Below are 25,460 nucleotides of genomic sequence, written 5' to 3' on the forward strand. Positions count from 1 at the left end.
TATGCATGCGTTTCTCAACCACGTTACTAAAGAAAGATGATTCACGTGAAATTTAATTTAATTTAATCCAACACAGAAGTTAAAAGAATATGTAATCAAATCACGATATTACACGGACAACATGTAGGCATATATCTACTGCAGTGTTTTTAGCAAAACTATTCATAATGCAACGTTATGCGCCTGACCGCTTTAAATTAAGAATGGGTAATCTAAAGGTAGAAAACAAGTGAAATAATATTTTTTCCCTTTCAATTTATTTATTTTAGCAACCAACGCAATGTGTTCATTTGTACGGAGCCCCGCACATGACATGCAAGAAAAAAATTCGTTCCCTCGATTTACTAAAAAGTGCGCACGACTTACTAATTTGTTCCCTCGATTTTATAAATCATGCGCATGATTTATAAATCTCGGGAACGAAATAGTAAAGTGTGCGCACGATTTAGCAAATCGAGGGAACGAATTAGTAAATTGTGCGCACGATTTAGCCTACTATTTTTTCCTGCATGTCATGTCCGGGGCTCCGTACATTTGTGTTTGTTTGATGTCAGAAGCACATATATAAGTAGCAATAGGAGAAAAAAATAATCCGCAGAATCCGCTGCATTCACAGCCGCAGTCGATAAGAAGGGCACAGACCGCTCTCGTCCGCTAGAGACATCAGACTGAACCATCAAACCCACAAGCTTCGAGTCTGTCCATATTATTATGCAGTATATAAACATGGCGGTTTATCAACATGCATCAGCTCGAAAAGATCTATATTTAGATGTCATGTTGTAGATCATATCTTCGGAAGTAAAAGAGGAAAAAGCCTTGTCGCGATTTAGGTTATTATACTAAGGGATTATACAATATAGCTTTCCTGTATGCATAATTTGTATGCATAAAATATCTAACAAAATGCCAAGACCGGGCACTGGAGAAAACTGATTGAACTAACCAAAAGAAAAACATCAGAAAAATATGGGATACAAGGTAGGCGTGCATATCATATTTGTCTCATCCACGCAGCATCATTTCGCTCCACTTTTCTTCAGTGTCTCAATGCATTTAGACGGGGTTTGGGATTCTTTATTAAAAATAACATTGGTGTTGTTTATCCATTAAATGTTCGGAGCATGCATTTAAAAATCAACAAACACAAATCTGAATCAACCACCAGGTACAGAAGATATACCTGAGTTTAGATTATTATTACGGTTTTTATCGCCTATTACTCTGCGTGTTATGTAAAACAGAATGCGGTTTCATTAATCAGGCCTATGCATAGCTTATTTTAAATGGACACCCTCATGTCCCATCCAAACTTACGAAGGCTAGTGTCTTGATAGCCATATTTATTATTTGTACACAATTTTTATGCATTTACAATTAAAGATGGCACAATACAATACAAACACAAAACAACTAGGCTATATGGCAATTCCAGCGTTATGGACATGACGTTTGCAGTCAAAACTTGAAATATAAATTCTCAGAGAATGCATTTAATACCAACATATTGAACCGTCTGTTTAGCCTATATATTCTTAATCCCTTACTAAAGGAGTCCAGACATTAGAAAAATGTCAGTATACAATCGTTTTATATTTTAGATGAGGGAAATATAGCCTACATGCGTTACAAAAAAGTCACTATAAGTTTTGGGGGACAACATTTTTAGGAATTCTGTGAATTACACTGCGCAAAAATACACAAACTTGTGCGTTTCATATAGCAGTTTAAAATCGCAGCTTTCTCCCATAGTCAGGTGAACCAATTGACACTATTGTCACTCGTAATCATGTCAGTTTTATGTTTTGTGTCTAAATGATTGCACGGTTTTCTATGGAAGCCTGTTTTCGCCACTAAATAAAAAAATAAAAACAGTAATTGCGACTTTTTATCTCAGAATTCTTACTTTTTTTCCTCACAATTGCGAGTTATAAAGTCAGAATTGCGAGATATAAACTCGCAACTGCATGATATAAAGTCAGAATTCTGACTTTTTTTTCTCGCAATTCTGACTTTTTTCTCACAATTGCGAATTATAATGTACGGAGCCCCGCACATGACATGCAAGAAAAAAAATTAAATCGTGCGCACGATTTACTAATTCGTTCCCTCGATTTACTAATTCGTTAGCTCGATTTACTAAATTGTGCGCAAGATTTACTAAAACGTGCGCACAATTTACTATTTCATTCCCTCGATTTATAAATCATGCGCATGATTTATAAATCGAGGGAACGAAATAAGAAATCGTACGCACGTTTTAGTAAATCGAGGGAATGAAATAGTACATAATTCTGATATAATCTTGCAATTGCTTGATATAAAGTCACAATTCTGACTTTTTTTTCTCGCAAATCTGACTTTTTCTCGCAATTGCATAATATAAAGTCACAATTCTGACTTTTTTTCTCGCAATTCTGACTTGATAACTCGCAATTGTGAGAAAAAGTCAGAATTCTGAGATATAGTAAACTAGCAATTGCGTGATATAAAGTCACAATTCTGACTTTTGTTTCTGTTTTTGCGAATTCTAAAGTCAGAATTCCAACATGTTCTCCAACCAATACGGTGTTCTGAAATATTCGGTGTCTGAGATTTTCGGTGACACTGGGCGGAGCTTACATGAATATTCATGAGTTTCCTGTTTTGTGTTAAAGCGCCACTGAAAATTTTAGTTGCGCATGATTTATAAATCGAGGGAACAAATTAGTAAATCGTGCGCATGATTTAGCCTACTATTTTTTTCCTGCATGTCATGTCTGGGGCTCCGTAGAGAACTGTTTTCGGTAGCGTAATTGTGTTTCAGCGTCAAATGAAGTTAAGATTCTTTTTTATTAATAACTGTTTATGTATGCTCAATAGTTTGTAGGCTACACTGTGTCATGAGATTAGTGATTACAGCCACTGATTTGCCAGTGGTCTATCGTTAGGATTGGCTAAGAGTAAACGAGCCAACAGCCATCGAGATTGTTTATTTGTTTTAATATAGGCTACTTTGCTTTGATTGTCTTTTAGTTTGTTTGATAAGATAACTTGTATAATAAATGTATATCTGTGGTGGCATAATAAAGTTTCAGCATAACTTCAACCAGACATTATTATTATTAAATAGCAATGAATGTTAGGTTTATGTTATGTTTTTGACATGCATGAATTAATGCATGTAAACCTTCTTTTTCTTTTTCTGCAAAACACACAATGCTCTATATGATTATAAATGTGATAAAATGGTGATATTAGCTTCCCTGCAGCATTTTCACACAGTTTAAGTTCAATTCTACAAGTTTTCCACAACAATTAAAATGTTAAAATTGAATTAGTAGTTAAATTGATCAACTACAAAACTAAAAGTTACTAATGGGAGGTTTATTTACAAATGTTTATATGGAATTGGCAAAAGTATGAGGATTATTATTATGGGGATAATTAGACATACTGCTCTGATTGTTCTGTCATTTCTTAACTGCTTGCTTGTTGGTAAATAATTTCAAAGATACTTTATTAAATCCTAAAGTGCAGTGTTATTTTTTTCATATTATTAGGAAACAATCTCAATCTTTTTTCCCACAAAATTATGCATTTAGTTGACAAAACATCTTAAATGTGAAAAAACTGTGAATCGGGATTCAATTTAACACAGTGGTGATATGGAACTATATGAAATTAAGCTGTGAAATGAGCAAACCTGCAGTATATTCACAATGAAATGTTTTAGTTCTAAGCTTTCCATAACAACTAAAATGTTTAAATTTTAATGACATTTATTTAATGGCTAAAATAACAGACCACATAGTACTTTGCATATCTGTAATATCAAAGATGAAAGTAAATAATGAGAGTTTTTTAATTTTTAATAAAAAAAGAGCAACTGATTCTGTGTTGAAATTTTATTCACTAACAAGAAGTCATGACATATAATTAGCAAAAACACTTTTATTTAAACACACACACATTAACACACTTTACACATCCAGACAAATGAAAGCTTGGTCTGCTCATGTAATACCAGTGATACCAGCCTACTAACACATTCAATCTAAACAATAAAATAAAATGGGATTTACAAAAACAAACAAACAAAAAAAACCTGTATTTTTAAAATTTTACACTGTCATGTTCAAAACAAAGTGAAATATTGCGAGTTTATATCTCAGAATTGTGACTTTATATCACGCAATTGCGAGTTTATATCTCAGAATTGTGACTATAACTCGCAATTGTGAGAAAAAAAGTCAGAATTCTGAGGGAAAAAAAGTCAGAATTGTGAGATATAAACTCGCAATTGCGAGATAAAAAGTCAGAATTCTGAGATAAAAAGTCGCAATAACTGTTTTTATTTCTTTATTTAGTGGCAGAAACGGGCTTCCATAGTTTTCGGCTAGTTTGCACAGTTTAAAGCAAAGTCTTGAGTCAAAAAGATCAAATTTTATTTCAAGTCAAAATTATTGGAATCTTATTATTTTAATTTTGTCAGCTTGATCGTGGGATTGTGATCAATAGGCTATTAATGTTTTAACCAACAGGTAAAAACGCGACATCCCGAGGGAAGTGTCCTGTAGGGGAATTTTACAGTTAAAGACCCAAAAGACCAGATATGGTCTTTTCTCCGCCCCCAATCATAAAATAAGCGTTACCTCCGGTCTCTGGAATTGCCAGCTTCGGCAGAGAGTACCGTTCAGACATAATTTCTATTAAATGGAATATGATACATTTTACGCAGATTTCATTCAAGCCATGATTTAGACATAAATTAGAGATTTAAATGCATTCCAAACACGAAATACTTTCATTCAACCATTCAAAAGTCATCACATTTACATGAATTGTGGGTGTTCTAAAGCATAACTGGTCACAAGTAGCATGTATAGACATTGTATAAAATTTATGCAGTTGAAAGATGTTTGATAAGTCCATTTCAAGTTGTTTGAAACCATTCGATGCAGTTTTAGTTGTAGAAACAGTCTTTGTTGGTTTTTCTGTAAAGTTAGGTCACTCAGAGAAACAGGCCTGCATTGTCTCTGTCTCTTTTGATCTGGAGATCAAAGACTCTTTATCTTCTGATGACCATTTGGTTGCTACAAATAGCTTAAGTTTGTCACCTCTCCTTCAGTCAAGAAGCATGGGTGCAATAAAAGTACCTAGCAGAGGTGGTTCTGTAGACAGACTGGAGCCGAAAATTAGGTTCTCTAAGCTTGGGTTTCTGGAATTATGTTTTGAAAGAATCATCTGAATGATTCATTTGTCTGGTTCATCCACGGTTCCTACACATGGTAAGGATGACCTTTGCATGGAATTGCCCTATAACAGCTTAGGTCACTTCCTTATTGAAAAAATATAACATTTAATATACTTATCATTTATCTGTCAATTCAAATACAAGTGTTTGAGTAGGCTATGCAATCTCAGAAAGATGTTCCCATGCGAAGCTTATCATATCAGTCTGTCTGTCTGTCTATCTATCTATCTTCTCTCTCTCCAATAAGGCTTACTGGACATTCAAACTGATGTTACAGATGTTACAGTACAGGCTACAGTTGCCACATTATAAAATACACTAATTTATGCAATTGTCATAAAATCCATGATTTTTTATGAAATCAAGCAGCACTTCAGCTTCTCATCAGATTTTCTGACCACAAAACCACAAAATGTACCAGACCCATTTGAATTCTGCACAGAATGGTATATTATAAAGCGATATGGAGGAGATTAGGAGGAGAAACGGTTAGAGATTAGAAGGGAACTAAGGTTTTACCAAGCTCAACAGCTCTGCCGAGCTGGGATATAAACAAAACACTATTGGCTATTTAAAAAAAGGGGAGGAGCTGTTTGATATGTCCCGCCCTGTCTTTCTGTTTTATTTGAAATTGCGTCAACACATTGAATTATGCTGGGCGTTCCAAGGCACTTCAGTGGGCCTTTAAACTTCATTTACAAGGTCACATTGTAAAGTGTACAGTTACTAAGCACAGTATCAATTTTGCTTAACACCTTATTACCTTATCAAGCTGTCTGAATCAATAATAGTTTATTGAAACTTGTCTACTTACAGTCCCATAAACATATAGGCATACGTATTTATTATGACTATGTATATATTAGGCCTATAACAGATAGTGAGGGCTTTAAAACTGCTGTAAGCTAAATGAAGGAATAAGCTTTTGCTTTTAAAATGCAAACAAAATGGAAAAGTGCATGCACAGGGTGTTGAGATGTGTTTTCAAAAGTGGAACTTTCAACTTGACACAACGTTTTAAAAAGCAGGCGAGAAACTGAAAAAGCAGACGTGTCAAAGACACGTGTTAAACGCATCGTCTATATGGTTAGATAAAAAAAAAATCTCTTTTATTTTTTCATCACTTCTAGGCTAGTTAGGGCAAACAAAGTGCAAAAATTTATATTAACAGGGGTGCACATCATTTTTTTGGTCTGGTTCTCAAGGGAGCACCTGGAGATGCTTCTTGGTACTTGGTACACTTTACGCAGCACACTTACCCTACAAGTTCTCGTCATTACTTTGTTCCTGATTGCTCTTCTGACTATCTTCTTTTCTCTTGAACATGGTAAATGATGATGATGTTTTTTTATTTTAACATTAATGACACAAACAACAGCAGGAATATTAGGCTGCTGTCACTTTAAGACCGAATGCATGGACCGAATATACAGACACACATCCGGTTTCTTTCTCAACTGTTCACTTATGACACAGCTGAGAGAATACTTCCCAAGACGGGTATTTTGACATAATTTCGTGTGTATTGTTGTAGTACTCAAGACCGGTCTTACTGCAGGGCTATTGAGGCCACACCCCCTGCATGCACTGTGCATTCCCCCAGTCCATAACATACACATTTGATCAAAAATACAGAAAAAACAGTAATATTGTGAAATATAACCACAATTTAAAATAATGGTTTTCTATTTTAATATTTATGTATTTATAAATATTAATATATTTTTATATATATATTTATATATTAAAATATAATTTATTTCTGTGATCAAAGCTGAATTTTCAGCATCATTACTCCAGTCTTCAGTGTCACATGATCCTTCAGAAATCATTCTAATATGATGATTTGATACTCAATCTTTTGTAACAATATACACTACCGGTCAAAATTTTGGGGTCAGTAATTTTTTCCTTTTAGTTTTTGAAAAAAATTATTACTTTTTTTTTTTTCAGCAAGGATGTGTGAAATTGATAAAAAGTGATATTGTCAGAAAAGATTTATATTTTGAATAAATGCTGTTCTTTTTAACCTTTTACTCATCAATGAATCCTGAAAAAAGTATCACAGGTTCCAAAAAAATATTAAGCAACACAACTGTTTCAACACTGATAATAACTGAGTATCAAATCAGTATATTAGAATGATTTCTGAAGGATCATGTGACACTGAAATAAATAACACATAACAATTGCTGCAATAAAAATATTTATTTTACATATTTACTAAATTAAAATTAATTGAATGCGAAAAAGAAATTTCATGTTATGACCAAACAAAATATTTATATTTATGTTTGTATATGATACATTTTATGTAAATATACATTTATATAAATTTCCCAAAATTTCCAATTAATTCCCATAAATTCTCATAAATTCCTGTTAAGTTTCCAAATTGGAATATTTCCAAAATTCCCCAGGTTAAGTTCCCGTGGAAAGTTTCCGGAAATTTACCGGAAACTTTCCGCCCCTTTGCAACCCTAAAAATAAGACATTTCTAAGGCAGTAAATGTGGATCTTTCAAAAGAATTTGAGGAGTGCTAGTCTGGTCTTGTCTTGGTCTCAACCCCCCAAAGTCTTGGTCTTGTCTTGGTCTCGGTTTAGGTAGTCTTGACTACAACACTAATGTGTCCGTTCAAATGCAAGTAAATGTGAAAAAGGAAGTAATTCAGTGTTTGAGCGCTGTCTAAAAAGCGTTTCTCTCTCTCTCTCTCTCTCTCTCTCTCTGCAAGCGCACGCTTTGGGTGTGTGAGGCTGTGTGCACAAATAACAGCACGCAAGTCCTCATTTTCGCCTCTTCTTCCACGTTTAAAATCGCTTGAATGTGTGAACTGGCAAGACAAAACACGTTCAAATGATAAACTTTCACTCTATGACGGTTAAACTTAGCAGTTAATCCGCGAATCACATGCATGCCGAACTGTTGAGCCTGGTCCATACGAATCACGGATCAACGTTGCTATCAAATTATTAATGAACTTATCATCATGACTGCTATCTTATCAGAGATGGAGAAAAATCTTACTCCTGTAAGTAAACGTGTCCCTGTCCCCAAAAATGTTGGTACTCAAAAGCGCTTTCCTCCCTTTTCTGGTGTGCATCATTTATTTTTACCATGCACACCAGTTATGTGCACCCCTGTAAAAAATAAAATAAAATAAAATCTATATTATTTGATGTTTATAACATAAGTGAATCTTCAAAAAGATCAGGGTAACTACCCATCAATAGCAGATTACAAGAGGACAATATTTCTGTTGGTATCTTCTTAACTATTCCGAGATGTGTCTAAAGTCTGCGGCCTTTTGCTTCATATTTCATAGCTTTCCAATAGAGTGGTAGAACTATGACGTCACTTTGTAGGCCAATCAGCAGTTAGCATCATGCTGGTTCCCTCGACATAAACCCAACAGGATTGTCCCATAGGCTTTTGGATTATCGCAAAAAATAAGCTCTGTGTTCAACAAAAGTTTATGATACTTACATGTTTTGTCCATCAAGTTAATTTTCACAGATGAACACAACTTTTATGAATTTTGAAGCCTAAATGCAGTCGCCAGAAGCAAAAAGCTAAAGGTAGGCTATAAGCGAACTATACCACGGTCGCACAATTTCAATGTCACCAACACTAAGCTTCCGACAACTCTTTCAGTCTTTATCTAAAAACATTTTCCCTGAAAGTTTGAATTAGAATAGTTTGTAAGAACACAGTTATAAGTCTAACTAGGCTGTAAAAGTGGACTGAGCTTACCTGTTCGTTGTGAAGTTTAATGTTGCCGACAGCCTTTGTAGTCCCATTTAGCCCCTTGTTAGCAACCATCATTTTCAAGACATGTAACAGCTTAAAAAAAAAATCATGGGTAGGTTAATATTGATATATTTTATGTCGTAGAATAAAATGTGAAAGTATCTTGAGCTTGTGTTAACCATGGACCTTATTTCAGCCATTTAAACAAAAACCCATTCAAAAAACCCATTGAAGTTGGGAAGATGGAGCCGAAAGTGCTAAATTGCTAACTCACTTCCAGGTTTTGGCCTACAAAAATGCGTCATAGTTCCACCACTCTATATGATTGCTGTTGATGAGGAGCTTAATATGATCACGCTATTTGTGCGCGCCGAACCCGAGTGTGCAATTGACTCATCCTCCATTAAAACCATTGGTAATTGGCACATTTACAACATTAACCCTTTTTATTTTTTAGGTTTTTAATGACTTTTTTATTTTATAATGAAAGTGACACCGAGAGTAAAAAACAGGTAATTAGGAAAATCTTGGCGGGGATGCACCAGTGCTAAGCAAATTTCTGGTGAGGCAATAGCCCCAGCAATCCCAGGCCTAGTGCCGCCACTGGACATCACACCCTCGAGGCCCCACACAGCAAAAGTATTCCGCAGCGGATTGGCCGCGGAGGTATCGCGGCTTCCGGAACGTATCCGCGAACGGACCCTTATCGGCGTCCACTTGCGCGCAGTGACGGATCTGCAACGAAGGCGGATCGCGGACCCGCCCGTGGCTCCGCGCTGCATCCACTCCGATTCCACGATTAAAACCTTACCTCCACGGCGGGTCCGTTTGGGACCCGCAAATTGATACAACCGTTACAGTAAAGGCGCATGCACGTCCACGGATCCGACATGGATCCGCTGATTGACAGTAGAATTTACGGCACTGCCCGGAGGCGGAGCTGATCCTCTGGGCAGCACCAAAACGAATGTGACAGTCACGCGGGTTTGGCGACTTGAATGCGGATCCGCCTAGGAGTCTCCTGCTGTGTGGGGCCCCTATATGCTTCAAGTGAAATTGAAGAACAAACTGATGTGATGTCATTTCGACACAAAATCAGGCCAAACTTCGTTTGGAGTTCGTTTTGGGAGTTCGAAACAGCTTGCCAAAGAGAACTTTCCAGAAAAGTTTGCTTCGACTGGTAAACACTGGTACTACCATTAAGTCTGTGGTGGAGACTCTACCTTCTTTCACATGGAATTTTTTTACGCTTCATTTCTCCTGTTCAATCCATGGAGGTCAGACGTCCGCTAGTGAAAACATGAACACACTGGAGAGCTGCTTTATAGTAGAAAATGAAGTTGTATTTCTGATGAAATGAGACACTGACGCTGTTTTTCATGTTTAATAAGGTAAAGCTGATTGATTTTAAGCAATCTGTTGTATAAAGTGCTTTATAAATAAATGTGACGTGACTTTACTAGAGTGCCAAATTGCAGAGCTCGTGCAAACAAACATATCCACGTTGCTATGATCAGATGCTTTTCTTAAGCTTTATTAAAATGCTTGCTGTTTTCTTAATTTTGTTGAGTTTTTAATTTATTGAGAGGAAAGCGCACAGCACATATTTACATATTTATCTAATTGTCACTCTCAACAGTGTGCGTGGCGTCAGATATTTGATAACAGTATATCGCTGCTCACGTATTTCGAACTTCGTTTTTCCCCTAAACGAAGAATAAAAAGAACTTCGCCATGAGTATATCGTGGCCTTTATAGGAATGCCACCCTGGAGGACAAAACAAGGCTTTCCTCCATTGGTCCATTGGTCTCTGCGGCAGTCACATGACTGAAAACTATGAATAGTATCTCTTCAGTACATTATCAAAAGGTGTGATGTAGATGTAACACAGCCATTAGGTTTTTGTGCTTGAACAGAGTTTGCCGCTAAAACAGTAAATGTTCTCACTGTACCATATGACTAAATCAAGGTTTCCGAGGTTGACGCAGAGCCAGAGACAGACAAGACTGTGGAGGGGCTAGCTGAAGGGAACAGGAGCCAGAGTAAGACCCAGAGCCAGGATGGAACTAAAATGGAACTGACCAACAGAGGTGATGACGTGAAAGGTGGAGACCCAGGGTGACACAGAAGGCCTGGAGGGCCAAGGAGGGGCTGCAGGCATGCGTGATCAAGGTGGAGATGGGGGTGGTATGATGGAAGACAATGGCAGAACTGGAGGGAAGGAGGAGCCCAACAGAGCCAGAGGGTTGGAGGCAAAGCTGGAGATCTGGAATTCTGAAACGGAGCCAGAGTGACGATAGACCAAGGCAAAGTCAGAGGGATGAGAGAGCCAGGCAGAGCCTGAGGGATTTCAGACCATTGTGGAGCCAGGTGGAGTTGATGGGTTGAAAGGCCGAGGTGGAGTCTAGGGTTTGGTCCTCAGACCAAGGGGAAGCTGATGACCAAGAAGCTGTTTAAACTGTCTTTTCTAGGCCAACCTCAATGGAACTATCACAATTTATTACACCAATTTACATTTATTAATTTTGCAGACCCTTTTATCCAAAGCGACTTTTAAGTGAGGAATACGTAAAGCGATTCATTGTGAAGAGGCAAATAGACACAAGACGTGCTCAAAATACAAAGTTTCAGACATTGCTTAAGTAGTATATACTAGAATAGGAAGTAGGGCTGAAATCACGCTTAAATGATTTGGCTTAATGCGATTATAAAATCGCAAAGCTGCGATTTTTTTTTTTTTTTTTTTTTTATGCTTGGCTTGTCAATGAACTATGGCTCCAAATGCTAATCCATCTGAAAGCACTGCGAGTTTGAATCGCTTATAATGTGCATTTGAAAAAGCAACACGCGTCAAACATCTTTCCAGACATGAGAAGCATTTATTAACATCTTGTCCAACAAAAGACAACATTTAATAAAGTTTTTACTCCAAACTCACTTCATAACGACAGTTGAGCGTCCTTCTGTGAGATGATGTGGCTTCTTACACAGAATAAGGCAGTCGTGTGTTTATTAGTCATGTTTAATCAATTAAAACGTTTCAATCTTCTGTTTATTCAGCTACAGCGATAGTATGGGATTTCCTGGAATGACGCGTGTTCTACTTCGGCAGCAGGTATTAAGCAAACACTTCTCCCTTTATGGCCTTGGCTGCGAAAGCATCTAGAGGTTTCATATGTACTCCAGACAGCTGAACTGTATTACTAAACTCTTTTAGCTTAAATGTAGGTCAACTGAAGCAAACTTATTACAGCATGTTACATATTTACCACAACAGTTAAAGGTAGAGGCCTATTCAAAACAAAGGCGTAGCTTGATGACGCCAAGTTTGAGCGCGGAATCTTGGGACATGTCACTTTGGAGTTAGTTCCGCTTCCACTTTTCCGGTCATGAGTATGAGGTAACACAGCTCTTTTGATCATATTAGATACATTTGAGTGTGTTGAAAATGTTATAACGTTACTCTGTGCGTTCGCTCGGTGAGACACCTGTTGCACACTGCAGTAAACTAGATTGCTATTAGAATATCATGTTAAATGCTGGATGGCCTGTGTTGATAAATGGCATGCAATTCATTTTAAAATGTATTGTATGATGGAGAAAATGCTGTATTACTGTTACTAAAAATAAAGCTGCATCTGATTATGCTATGTTAGCTACTTCACAAAATAGTGTTTTTCTCTGAGGCATGGTAAGGCATGGTACTCGCAAAAAATCAAGAAAATTAGATTTAAACAATAAGACTAAACGTGTTGAGCTATATAACAATAATTCGTTTACTGTCTATATATATGTTCCCTTGTCTATTAAAAGATGTAAATATTAAAGAGTCTTTGGTAATTCCATGGTTTCTACAAAATAAAACTGTAAACCGAGGATAACGCGGGTATGACGCAATTGACAGGCGACTCCTCACACGTCCCGAAGCCTTGGTTAAAATTGCAATTTTACAAATAGTTGGAAACATTTGGGATATTGTAAGTACTCAAGTGAACAAATATATAACACTGGCCTAGTAGTTTTTGGATATTTTACTGCAAAATTCTTACATATTGCACCTTTAACCCAAGTTTTAACACCTCATAAAATTACATCAATAAAAGCCTATTTTTCAGTTGGGTTCCATATAATAAGCCAATGTGCAATATGTAGACATGCTGTTCAGTTGAAGCGGAGAAATGTTGTACATTCATTTTCTTTTACAAAAGTTGTCTATAGAAACATTTATATTATCTACACAAATCAGCAATTCTCTGGTGTATTGAACATGCTTCCCCCACACTAATTTCTAACATGAACTGTTCCTTTCAGTGAGATTGAGTTTACTAGAACTTCAAAGTAAATATTTGACAGTTTCAAACTATTTTCTAATATGTTTTCAATTCAGCTGAACCTATTAATATGCTTCTATGCAGCTGCCAACTTCTTTTTCTGAGGTCATCCTTTAATTTTCTAATATTTTATGCAATTCATTATCCAGATCCCAGGGGCTGCCATGGATCGTGTTAGCCTACTCTGGCGGTTGAGGCGTCGGGCTCGTCGAGGAGCCCTGTGCATGGCTCTGTTCTGTATGACTATGGCTCTCCTGTACACCTTTTGCGCTGAAAACAGCATACCTGTCACAGATGCCATTTTTGGTGTGAAGGCGAGAACTCGAGCTCAACCAAGAGCGCACTCAATTGTTAAGGTATGTCAAAAAGATTCCTTTCCTCAGTGCCTTCTGCTCTATCAAATCTGCACAATAGAGTGCTGTAGGAATGAGTCCTAAAACAATAAACAAAAATATATATATATTTTTTTTACCCATCTTTTTTTTTTTTTTTTTTTTTTTTTTACATCATCCCAAAGTCAGTCGGTATTTTAAATGTTTTTTTTTTGGTTAAATATACATTTAAATGTACAATTAAAATACATCAACAGTATGCCACTTGTGATTTTTTGATTGTATTTGTCTTTAAAAAGGCGGTTGCTAACAAGTGGCTAAATGGGACTACAGAGATTGTCGGGAACATTAACTCTTTCCCCCCCTATTGACAAGTTTTTCCCGGCAATCCATGTCTTAACTCTTATATGGTTGGGGGCACTGTTACAGTATAGCATCTAGGGATCCAAAAACAAGTGAAGAAGATCTGTGCAAACCAGAAGGATTGGATATTGCTTACGCACAAGTAAGCTAACATGATCAAACATTCAACAACATATAAATAAAAACTGTCTAACATTACCAAATGAAATATCGAATCCACAAAAGAGGTATATGACTGTGCAAGCTTTGGAGGTGTTGATGGACTGGATTTACACAATCTTTGTTTTCATTATCATTCTGAATCCGATCCAGACGAAATCTTTGACAAAAACAAGATTTTCAAAACAAGGTTTTTTGTTATGAAACCTATGAAATGTTGTTTTTTGTTATGAAGCAGAGGCTCTGTACTTTTGATATATTGACTGTTTACATATTCATACAACAAAATTTTCTGAGGTCCATTAAAGTTTTGTGAATATGATCAAAAATGCTGCTGCTGGAAAGAGTTAAACATCATCACGAAGAGAAAAAGTCATCAACACTAGTCTACTTTTACAGCTTTGTGGAATCGCGCTCTTGCAAACTATTCTAACTTAAACTTAAACTTTCCAATTTGTAGATTAAATAAAGTTTGAAAGAGCTCATTTTTGGCAATAATCCAAAAAAATCCTATTGGCTATTGGCCTACAAAATAATGTCATCCCTGCAGCACTCTATTAAGTAAAAAATGATAAATACATTCTTAATAAAAGTGATATTGATCTATCGAAGGTATTGCGGGGAACAGGAGGGTCGAAACCCATGTATACTGACCCTCAAAAGCTCCCAGGTGTCATTCCTGGAGATCCTCAGAAGCCTATTCCCATCCTGTCATCTTCTAACTACACAATGGAGAGCAGTTCTAAAGACCACAGCCTCAGGGGCAAAAGAAGAGAGCGTGGGCTATTTTACTGGCTTTTGGCGCAACCGCTGAGACGTGTTTTAGAGACTATTTTTGGAGGCAGACGGAGAGGAGATATGGGTGCTGCAAGTGGGGATGCTGTTGTTTTTGGGCCTAATGGAGCACTTGGAGAGGTCTGGAATGAGGAGATGTCAAGCACAATGCTGGGAAAAAGGTTGAGGAAGGTGGTGCAGAACTATCAGGTAAGCGAAACTAAGGGTGTACTCACACTAGGCGCTCTGAACCGTGCCCAAGCGCGTTTGACCCCCAAAGCCCGGTTCGTTTGACAAGTGTGATCGCTCCATTCCGTGCCCGGTTCGTTTAGCTGTCCCTGGCCCGCTTGGAAGAGGTGGGCTCTAACCGTGTTGGACAATCGCGTTCGGGCTCGGTTCAAGGCAACGGTGCCTAGTTTGAGTACACCCTAAGAGACATCTAAAAGTCTTTACTATATAAAAACAGTAAAAAACTGCAAGGACTGCTGATCAGCTAGGCATTAAGTCTCTTCAGTTAATCCATTTTTCATTATCCTCTGAGGAAGAAGCTCTACTGCTATCAGTGTATATGATTATATTTATTAAAATCATTAATAGATGTTGCCTTATTGTGTCATGCATCACATGTCCCTGTGCCTGAAGTCCGGAAAATGCTGGATTTGAACTTAGGTTGGTTGCGTCAAAAGCGAACGCTACCCATCTTACTCTCCACACCATCAGATGGGTTTCTTTTGTAATTTTGTCTGGCTCAACCAAACAATGTTAGGTGGAGTTAGTGTAAATAGCCTCTGACAACAAGGTGGGCTATTTGCAGTTGGTGTCCATAGACTCTCTGAGATATAAAACCCTACTACTTACTTAACTTTCCAACTGTTTTATCAGGTGTAATTTCATTAAATCATGAAGATAAATGTGTAATCAAAAACATGTCAAATAAATATATTAGAATGCATATTTTGACATACAAAGAACATTTTTACATATGTATATTTTGGCACTTTTTATCATGTACTGTAAGGTTATACTGACTAATGTATACTATATGGGTCATTGACGAATAAGGTTTTTAAAAGTGTAAAAAAAAACCATAATGGAAATATAATTAATTTTGAAGATTTATTAAGTGTTAACAATGAGATTATGTGGTTTTTATAATCAATTAACACTGCTTTTGTCATTTTTTACAAGATGGACAAAATTTGTCACCAAAAAAGTCATTCGGTTTAACCAAAATTTCAGTTATACCAAATGACACTTTTGGTTATACCGAATGACGATATTTTCAAACAATGCTAACAGTATATCTACCTAGCTAGCTAGTAAGCTTGCTGGCTAGATAGCAAAAGGACAAACATTTTATATTTAGTACAAGTTTTTAAAATTTGACAACATTTTCCATGTTTTATAGCGGTTGTACCGAATGACCTGATGTTATTTGCACTATGTTAATACATGATGTTATAAAATATAATCATGCCAGAATAAAAAATATATACATTTATTACATTTTAAGATATTTTAATTACAAATGAAATGGCTGTATTGGCTTTTGGACGGTTAAACCGAATGACCTTTTGACACTTCAAAATCTTCAAAATACCTTTTATATGTAGCAAAATATAATTAAAGCCTTTGGGATTCAATAAAAAAGATTTAGTTGTACTACCTTACGTACTTTGGATGTCATATCTTTTTTTTTTTTTATTATTATTATTAAGGCCTTTGGACAAAAAAATGACCTGTCACGTCATTGACCCATATACATTTAGTATTATATTACCCACTTTACAATTTTTCACCTTTTTCTATGTGTAAGAAGCAACACCTGAATTTCTTAAAGGCAGTTACAGTGTTATTTCAGGGACTGGTGTCCATTTAGGGGTTTTCATCAAGAGTTGTCACACCTTTTGTTGCATCTTGGGTTTTCAATACCTCATGTTTGTGTCTGATTTGACAAATGATTCAGTTTTGGGAACATTTATAGGTAACATGGTTAATAATAATAATAATAATAATAATAGTAATCAGTTACATTTGTATATAGTGCTTTTCTCTACACTCAAAGCGTTTTACATTTGGAAGGGGGGAATCTCCTCAACCACTATGTTATTATGAAAACATCTATAGAAGACACAGGGGATGTGACTTCTTGGTAAAGTCTGATAGATGAATAACTATGTTTAGCTGTTAAAACAAGCAAACGTAGTTATTCATCTATCAAACTTTACCAAGAAGTCACATCCCCTGTCTTCTATAGATGTTTTTTTTTTTTTTTTACCTTAACTACCTTACTTACTTGTAACAAATGTGATATACCCATCTATCACAGTCTAATTTGTTGTTTTTGTTTTTATTTTAGGCAATGAATAAATATGGAGTTAAGTACCGACCTGAGAGTGCAGCACATCGTTCCAAACTCAGTGGCCCTGAACTTCTCTGTCAAATCAAGGAGATGGTTCAAATTGCAACTTTAACACCAGATATGGAGCCATTTTCTGGGTTTCCCTGGGCTTCTCAGTTACCTCCGCACCAAATAACCACTGACATTGGCCCGTTTAAGACCTGCGCGGTGGTATCATCTGCAGGTTCTCTCAAAAACTCTGGATTAGGAAAGGAAATAGGTAATCCATCATAATTCATAACATAATCTATATCTCTATATCTCTCTTTAACCTAAATTGTTGTATGAAACACCTTTGTTTTACATTGCATTCATGACAGAATTTTTTGTTTTAAATAATCCTATATTGTTTTGCATCTATCAATTTAGAAAAAAAAAAAAAAAAATGTAATCTCTTTTTTTAAGTAATTTACATCACTAGACATTACTATATGGTTATATAATAAAGCATTTTTTAATATATATATATATATATACATATACAGTATATACTTACATATATATGTATATGTATATTTGATATATGTATACATATATGTATGTATGTATGTATATGTATATTTGATACGACATCATTCTTTGATACTATAAAAAATTGGTTGATTTTATGTATGAATGAGGCATTATTAATAAAAAAAAAAATCCTGAAATCTAGATACACATGATGCGGTGATACGGTTCAATGCCGCACCAACAACAGGCTTTGAGAAAGATGTGGGCTCTAAAACAACAGTGCGACTGATCAATTCCCAGGTAAATTGTTTGCTAACTGGTGAAAGGTTAAAATTACATGCTATAACAATCTCTTAAAAAACCATAATGTCTGTTTATTGCATAGGTAATGGCATCTGAAGACCACCATTTCCTCTCCAGTTCTTTGTACAGTGCAGGGATTTTAGTGAGCTGGGACCCTGGCCCTTATTCCTCTGATCTACAGGAGGTAAGACCTCACTATTCCACTTTCTAGCATTTAGCAAACTCGGAAAATTCCAGGAAATTTGCTTAATTAGAAGGTTTCACAACAAAGTCTTAGCTTTAGATGACGTATAGTTTTTTGTACAGCCTGAAGCATGTGACCAATAAGCCACTCCTCGTTAGTATAGTGGTAAGTATCCCCGCCTGTCACGCGGGAGACCGGGGTTCGATTCCCCGACGGGGAGATGCTATGCTTTTTTTCTTGCTAGCACACAGTCATTAATACATTTAGCTGGTACAAATGTTACAGCTGGACAAAATTAGTATCAGAACACCACTTATATAAATATATTTTTCATGACATAATCAAGTCCAGTCTTTCGCATTTTCTTGCTGAATATCCTTTTCCATTCCATTCCATTCCATACATCACAGATTACACAAGTAAAATGGGCTACAAACTATTTCATGTTGACTCTAAAATATACAGTATATTTTTAAATATTTGTAAACATTGCAGATTTCATAAATTCAATTTGGGTAAAATGAAATATTCCTTTTTTTTGTTTTAGTGGTTCAACAAGACAGATTACCCTATATTTAAACAATATCAGCGATATCGTCGCTTACACCCCCAACAGCCATTTTATATTCTACACCCACGGATGGAATGGCAGCTGTGGCAGCGAATACAAGACAATATGGGCGAGACTATACAAAAAAACCCACCCTCATCAGGCCTGCTGGGTAAGTTTTATTACTTTTTTAAAACGAAAAAAAAAAATCTTATCATAAATGGTTAAGAAACCACAAACTATGGCCAAACTGCAGCTAAATTTGGTTGTCAATTCACCTTTTAGTGTTTAATTCTGTACACACAAAGTTCAGTAATTTATGGAAGTGACAACCGTCAACCACATTCTACAACTGAATTAACTCCCAAAAATGCAGGTAGTGACAACCACATTAAAAAAAAATTCTACGCAGTGTGTATGGAATCAAGCTGAACAGCTAGTTGTTAATGACGTATTTAAATGCACATAAGAGATGTGCTTCTCTTCTGTATGTGCAGTGCAAGAAAACCACAGAGAAAGAGTTACGAGAGTTAAGAGTTACTTGCCGCTGTTGCCTCTGGCTTGCTTAGTTGGGGAAACTTGACATTCAACTTGATATTCAACAATGTTTTTGATCTGCCTGCACTGACAACATTCTATGCAAATTGAACTGAGCTGGATGATAACATCACTGTTTTCTCCAGAGCTGATGTATAGATAAATGAGCTAAATTAATAACTAATGATTTTTACAATGGAATAAATCAATACTGAACTTACGTAAGCTAGACAATGACACCATTTTCTTCTAGAGCTGCTGTGCAGCCAAAACTATTTTCCTGCTTTGACACAATCTGCATTGTAAAAAGCACTATATAAATAAAGGTAACTTAACAAGCCTTGACTCATTCAAGTTGCCAAATTGTGCTTAAAAGCAGCGAACAAGAACATGGCAAGCCCATAATAAACCAAAATAAATCCAAATGCTTTATACTGAAAACAAGATATTTTGGTCTTGTTTTCAATATGAACCATTTGGGCCCGCTCCTGCCTACCTGAATAACTCCATTAACTTGATCACTTTATGAGCTAAGCTCAAACAACAAGCCTAAAAAAACAACATGTTATAACATGTGGACATGGCAACACTGCAAGAATGCACTCTGTGAAGCAGCCTACTGAGTAGAGATGAAACAGTATGAAAATTTCATTTCACGATTATAGTAAAATGATCATGGTTATCAATATTATCACAGTATTGTGCTGGAATTGTTCAAGCACTGAAATAATACTGAAATAAAAACCACACACATAAATAAAATTAGTAGCACTATACACTTTTTGTTTGCATAAACATTAAAATAATGTAAGATAATGCCTGGATTTTAAACTAACAAAAATATTGGTTATTGGTTATCTACTAACATGTACTACATGTTCAAATAAAGTTTTAGAATCAGAAAGAGATTTATTGCCAAGTATGTTTTTGCACACACAAGGAATTTGTTTTGGTGATTTGTTTTGGTTTTGGAATTTGTTTTTGACAAGAATAAAAAATTAAAAAAAATTATAAAATGATAAATCTCAAATTTCAGTATATATTTTATCTGCTCCATAAACATTTCTACATCTGGATTAATTCAATTTGTAGAATGCACAATAGCTTATTTTCAACCAAAATTCGGTCAGATTTTCGCTTTGGTCTGAACAAAAACGGCAGACAAGCTGAATGAAAATATAAACTCATTCTCTGACAGTAGATTGCACTTTTGAAAAAGGTTGCAAAAAAAAGAGCTGTTTCTCTGGTAACCTCTGTAAACAAAGCAGCACTGTGCTTATTAACACTACTTTGAAAAGCAAATGCCATCGAACCGTCTGAAGACAATCGGCTCCTCTTAAGGTGATGATACACAGAGCAACTTTTTGAGCAATGTTACCGGGCAATTTTGCCGAGAAATGTTGCTTAGGCACTTTCCCATTGAAAATTGGCAACAAATTGCAATCTTAAGTATCCAGATAGAAATTTGTTGCCCATTCTCAATGGGAAAGTGCCTAAGCAACATCGTTCGACAACATTGCCCAGCAACATTGCTCAAAAAGTTGCCCCGTGTATCATCACCTTTAGAGATACATGAATAGAATTCATTCATACATTCTTTCATTTCATTTCTCTCAGCACTCTGCCTTCCGTCATGCTTTCACACAAAATTAAACCTACACTGCATGCTGCACCTGCATGAGACTGTATCTAATGCTGAACAGTATTTACCATGAGTTTTACAAATCGAGATAATCAAATATGGTTTAAACAATAATTAAAATGCAAAACAGTAATACTAACCATCAGGAATTTTTATCATGGTTTATCGTCAAACCGGTTTCATCCCTACTTCTAAGCATAAACAAAATATGACGCCTCCATCGATGGAGCTTGTGTGTGTTCCTTTAAATGCAAATGAGCTGCTGATCCCGGCCCGCTTTCCAGAAGAGGGCGGAGCTTAACAGCTTGTGCTTCGGTTGCTCAACAACAACAAAGCTGGAGAATCTCACGCAGCCAAAATGACGATTGTCAGTAATGGTGTTCAGCCTTACATTGTTCAAACCGGAGTCAACACTGATGGAGAGACTCAGGAAAAAGTTACAACTTTTATAATGCAGAACGTTTCTGAATGGTTAGTGGATAAATTTATGTAGCTGCTGTGGAGTTGATTCAATTCATCGATTAGCACTGTGCCATCATGTTAATCTTTTGTGAAAATCCAGCGTTGAACTGACCCTCGTTTGTGAAGCAGTCCGGCATAAAATGATGGCACGGCAATAACACTCTACTACAACTCTACCTCTTCTCTAAAGCAGCCCAACATGGCCTCACCCCCTTTGTTGCGTGTTCTTGGGGGCAGGGTTTATGTAAATTTCAGGGTTAGTGATGTCACTAACCCAGGAAGAAGCTCACTGTAGTCCCTACCAGCCGTTTGTTGTAGTCCTTAAACAGAGAATTCTTTAAAAGAAAATATCTCCCTTTGCATTGAGCGTTTTAACTTTTCCGATGTTGTTTATGCTCTAACAGCAGTATTACGCACTAACTAAAGTTAAAAAAGTGAAATCATAATTAACCACCCCTTTAACACGGTGTCATCTATATTTCTGGAGTGCATCATGTTCTGTACACACACGGAACAATAATTTAGGGGATTCACTCCTGTATTTAAATGCGGTTGTCATTCCTGAAACTTTACATTGTGTACCTATATTTTTCCTTCTACCTCCATAGGCACAGTTTTAATGATGTCCCTGTGTGAAGTGGTACATGTGTACGAGTTCCTGCCTTCGCGGCGGAAAACCGAGCTGTGCCACTACTACCAGCGCTTCAGTGATGCTGCCTGCACCCTAGGTGCCTACCACCCATTATTATATGAGAAGAACCTGGTAAAGAGGATGAACCAGGGGTCTGACCATGACATCTATACACATGGCAAGGTCACTCTCCCAGGGTTCACAACATTTAACTGCACTCATAGCTCCAATTCTAACACTCTGTCAAAGACATAATTTGAGGGTAAACTGATTTTCTTGGCACACTTTCAGAATGTAACAGTGAAGCGCATGATTTAGTCTACAACTGCAACAAGTATTCAGTCTGGTCTCTGAGATCAGAAGTCGGCTCACTGGTGGAGAATGAAAAACTAACTCACTTACTTAAAGGAACTTAATTCATATGGACACAAAATGTTGAATATAGTGGCAAGTTCTGTATATGTGTAAACTACTGTCCGTCGTTCCCTAACTAGTCCCATAGTGGTAAATTCATACTGTTTGCTGTTAATAGAAAAAAGATCTCAATACCACATATCTGCCTCTTATGTGAGATGCAAGCACTGACTTTCAAACACTGCCTAATAGGGGTGTAACGGTACACAAATGGTACGTACCTCAGTATTGAAGCTATGGTTCGGTACAGCAGGGGGAAGAAAACTAAAGATAAAGTTTCTTCTCTTTTATTAAACAGTGGTTTATTGAACAAATTCTCCCTCTCTCTTTAAATAAGTTCAATTATAATTAACATTTTCTTAACGATAAAAAAAATCTATCTCAGCTAATGCTGTATATATACAGGGAGCCCTTTCTTGCACATTACTATAATATTAAAGGTTACAATTAACAACAGAGCCCGAACTATTCATTTCAGTTGCTATTTATTTTTAGATATAATAATCAACGCTCAAAAAAAAAAAAAGTAAATTGGACACAAGGCAGGTTTTGCATTAACTTCTAAATCTAATTATAAAATAATTTTTCAATTATTTTTCTATTCTAATTCATTTTTGAAATATAATCATTTACACAGTTACTGTCATAACTTATTTTCATGACAAATTTATTATATATTAAAAAATTAAGACATTAATAACAGCTAATGTAAATATAATTAATATAGTAAAGCTGCAAGCAGCAATGAATGGGCCCTCGCACCCGTGCCACCGCCACCCGGTGGCTTTAGGAGTTCACAGTGTAAAACATGAATTTTCCTGTTGCCTGCAGGTGGCGCTATGACTGTATATGACTGGCATGTAGATGTCTTCAGGCCAGGACTCTAAGGCCGCCACGGACACGCCCTTCAGCCAAAGCTTGAGATCTTCGCAATTTAATGTCGGCCTTTAGATTAGACTGACCAAATATGATGTTTATCTGATAAAATCTATCAGATTTTTAAAATCTTAAAAGTACAATGTCTGGAAATGGCAGAAACTGCAAAAATTTTGCAGAGAAAATTCAAAATATCTCACGTCCTGTTGGGTTTTCAGATTTTGCTCCCAGGGACTTTTTTGTAGGTATTGGGCTGTCACATGTGTCTACCAAATTTCATACTTGTACGTGAAATGTAGCCTGAAGGGCGCTTAATTGAAATTTTGTAGGTGGTGCTATCGAGCCATTTTGCCACACCTAATTCTGAAAACCTTATCAGATGTAAATTTTTCACCACTTCTGATGCGTGTGCAAAGTTTCATGAGTTTTCAAAAATGTGATTCATTTTGAAAAAGAAGAATAATTGACTGAGCAATTACAATAGGGTCCTCACACCATCAGTGCTCGGGCCCTAATAAGCTAATATATTCCATATATTTAGTGAAATGCTCCCATCTAGAGTTAATTTCTCTAGTGAACTAACATGCTGTGGACACTAAATGACTTGCCTGAGGTAAATGTAATGCTACGTGAGATATTATTCTCAAGCCGATTTATTGATGTTTTTCCGCGGTTAAAACACTGGTTGAGAGATTACACGCAAACACAACTATGCATAGATCGTCTGTCTTTTGTCTTTTCCTGTTGTGGCGATTGACAAACATTGTTGCATTACTGCGCGCGACCCCTTCTGGATTGGAATGTGGATCGCCTGTGACTGTATTCGTCATCTGACTGTATGCACCGAACCGTGACGTCCGTACCGTGACCTTTCGGGACAAATACATGTACCGTTACACCCCTACTGCCTAATGTGACACATTAAACGATTAGTTCACTTTCAAATGAAAATTACCTCAAGCTTTACTCACCCTCAAGCCATCCTAGGTGTATATGATTTTTTTCTTTCTGATGAACACAGTCGGAGAAATATTAATAAATATCCTGATGCATCCGAGCTTTATAATGGCAGTAAACGTTACCAAACGAGTATGAGCTGAAGAAAGTGTCTCCATCCACATCCATCCATCATAAACATATTCCACACGGCTCTGGGGGGTAAATAAAGGCCTTGTGAAGCGAAACAATGCATTTGTGTAAAAAAAAAATCCATATTTAACAAGTTATGAAGTAAAATATCTAGCTTCCACCAAACCGCCTTCTGTATTCAAGTTACGAAGAAAGTGTAAACTGGCATCGCGTCAGTTCCACTTTTTCCGTAAGTTTAATAAGGAAAGCGTAGGATGTAGCGTAAGCTTCTTGAACTTCTAGAGTTTTACACTTTCTTTGTAAGTTGAACACGGAAGGCGGTCTGGCGAAAGTTTGATATTTTACTTCATAACTTGTTAAATATGGATATTTTTTTACACAAACGCATCGTTTTGCTTCAGAAGGCCTTTATTAACCCCCCGGAGCTGTGTGGAGCATGATTATGATGGATGGATGTGGATGGAGACACTTTCTTCAGTTTGGTAACGTTTACTGCCATTATAAAGCTCGGATGCGTCAGGATATTTAATATTTCTCAGATTGTGTTCATCAGAAAGAAGAATTCATATACACCTAGGATGACTTGAGTGAGAAATTTTTATTTGAAAGTGAACTAATCCTTTAAAGCACTGATGTCAAAAGAATTGATGAATGTCCTAGCGTTTTACAAGCACACTGAATCTACATCCAGATTATTAGACAAAATAAAGCTCTTTGTTAGAAAGTAGCCAAGATTCTGTCCATAAAAGTGTAGCGCGCAAAGCTCTATGTCCAAAGCCAGCCTGCCGCTTCCATAATGTGCAGGTTTTCGATTTATGCAACTGCAATCCTAACACATCATTCATGCAATATTGTACAATTACTTGCCAGCACACACGTCATTAGCAAAATAATGCTTTAATCAATGTGTTTTATGAAATTTATATTTCAAAGCCTGGAGATCTGTTTGCATTCAGTATTTACACTGTGACACC

At 36.4% G+C, this 25,460-nt stretch overlaps 2 protein-coding genes and 1 non-coding gene across 7 annotated transcripts in view; 2 read left to right on the forward strand and 1 right to left on the reverse strand.

The window, feature by feature from the left end:
• rap1gap2b (RAP1 GTPase activating protein 2b) overlaps positions 1-25,460 on the reverse strand; it is a 74,303-nt gene that overhangs the window by 46,448 nt on the left and 2,395 nt on the right. For both annotated transcript variants that reach the window (XM_051876643.1, XM_051876645.1), the window contains one exon: positions 8,988-9,077. In XM_051876643.1, the coding sequence (XP_051732603.1) occupies positions 8,988-9,034 (47 nt within the window). In that variant the 5' untranslated portion in view covers positions 9,035-9,077. Of the gene's footprint in view, positions 1-8,987; positions 9,078-25,460 lie in introns of those variants that run through there.
• On the forward strand, positions 572-24,464 carry st6gal1 (ST6 beta-galactosamide alpha-2,6-sialyltranferase 1). Of its 4 annotated transcripts, none has more exons than XM_051876666.1 (9): positions 577-981; positions 12,046-12,100; positions 13,466-13,672; positions 14,783-15,154; positions 17,304-17,565; positions 18,001-18,098; positions 18,184-18,285; positions 18,833-19,007; positions 22,085-24,463. In XM_051876666.1, the coding sequence occupies exons 2-9, from the start codon at positions 12,059-12,061 to the stop codon at positions 22,360-22,362; spliced, it is 1,536 nt and encodes a 511-aa protein (XP_051732626.1). In that variant the 5' UTR covers positions 577-981; positions 12,046-12,058; the 3' UTR covers positions 22,363-24,463. The 4 variants fall into 4 exon arrangements, with proteins under 4 accessions (XP_051732629.1, XP_051732626.1, XP_051732628.1 ...); XM_051876667.1 differs by lacking the exon at positions 577-981 and adding an exon at positions 10,576-11,355; XM_051876669.1 differs by lacking the exon at positions 14,783-15,154 and having other exon boundaries at positions 572-981; positions 22,085-24,464.
• On the forward strand, positions 18,434-18,505 carry trnad-guc (transfer RNA aspartic acid (anticodon GUC)). Its single transcript has one exon. It is a non-coding gene; the product is annotated as a tRNA-Asp (tRNA).

Source organism: Ctenopharyngodon idella, chromosome 21 (genome assembly GCF_019924925.1).
Source record: "Ctenopharyngodon idella isolate HZGC_01 chromosome 21, HZGC01, whole genome shotgun sequence".
NCBI lineage: Eukaryota > Metazoa > Chordata > Actinopteri > Cypriniformes > Xenocyprididae > Ctenopharyngodon > Ctenopharyngodon idella.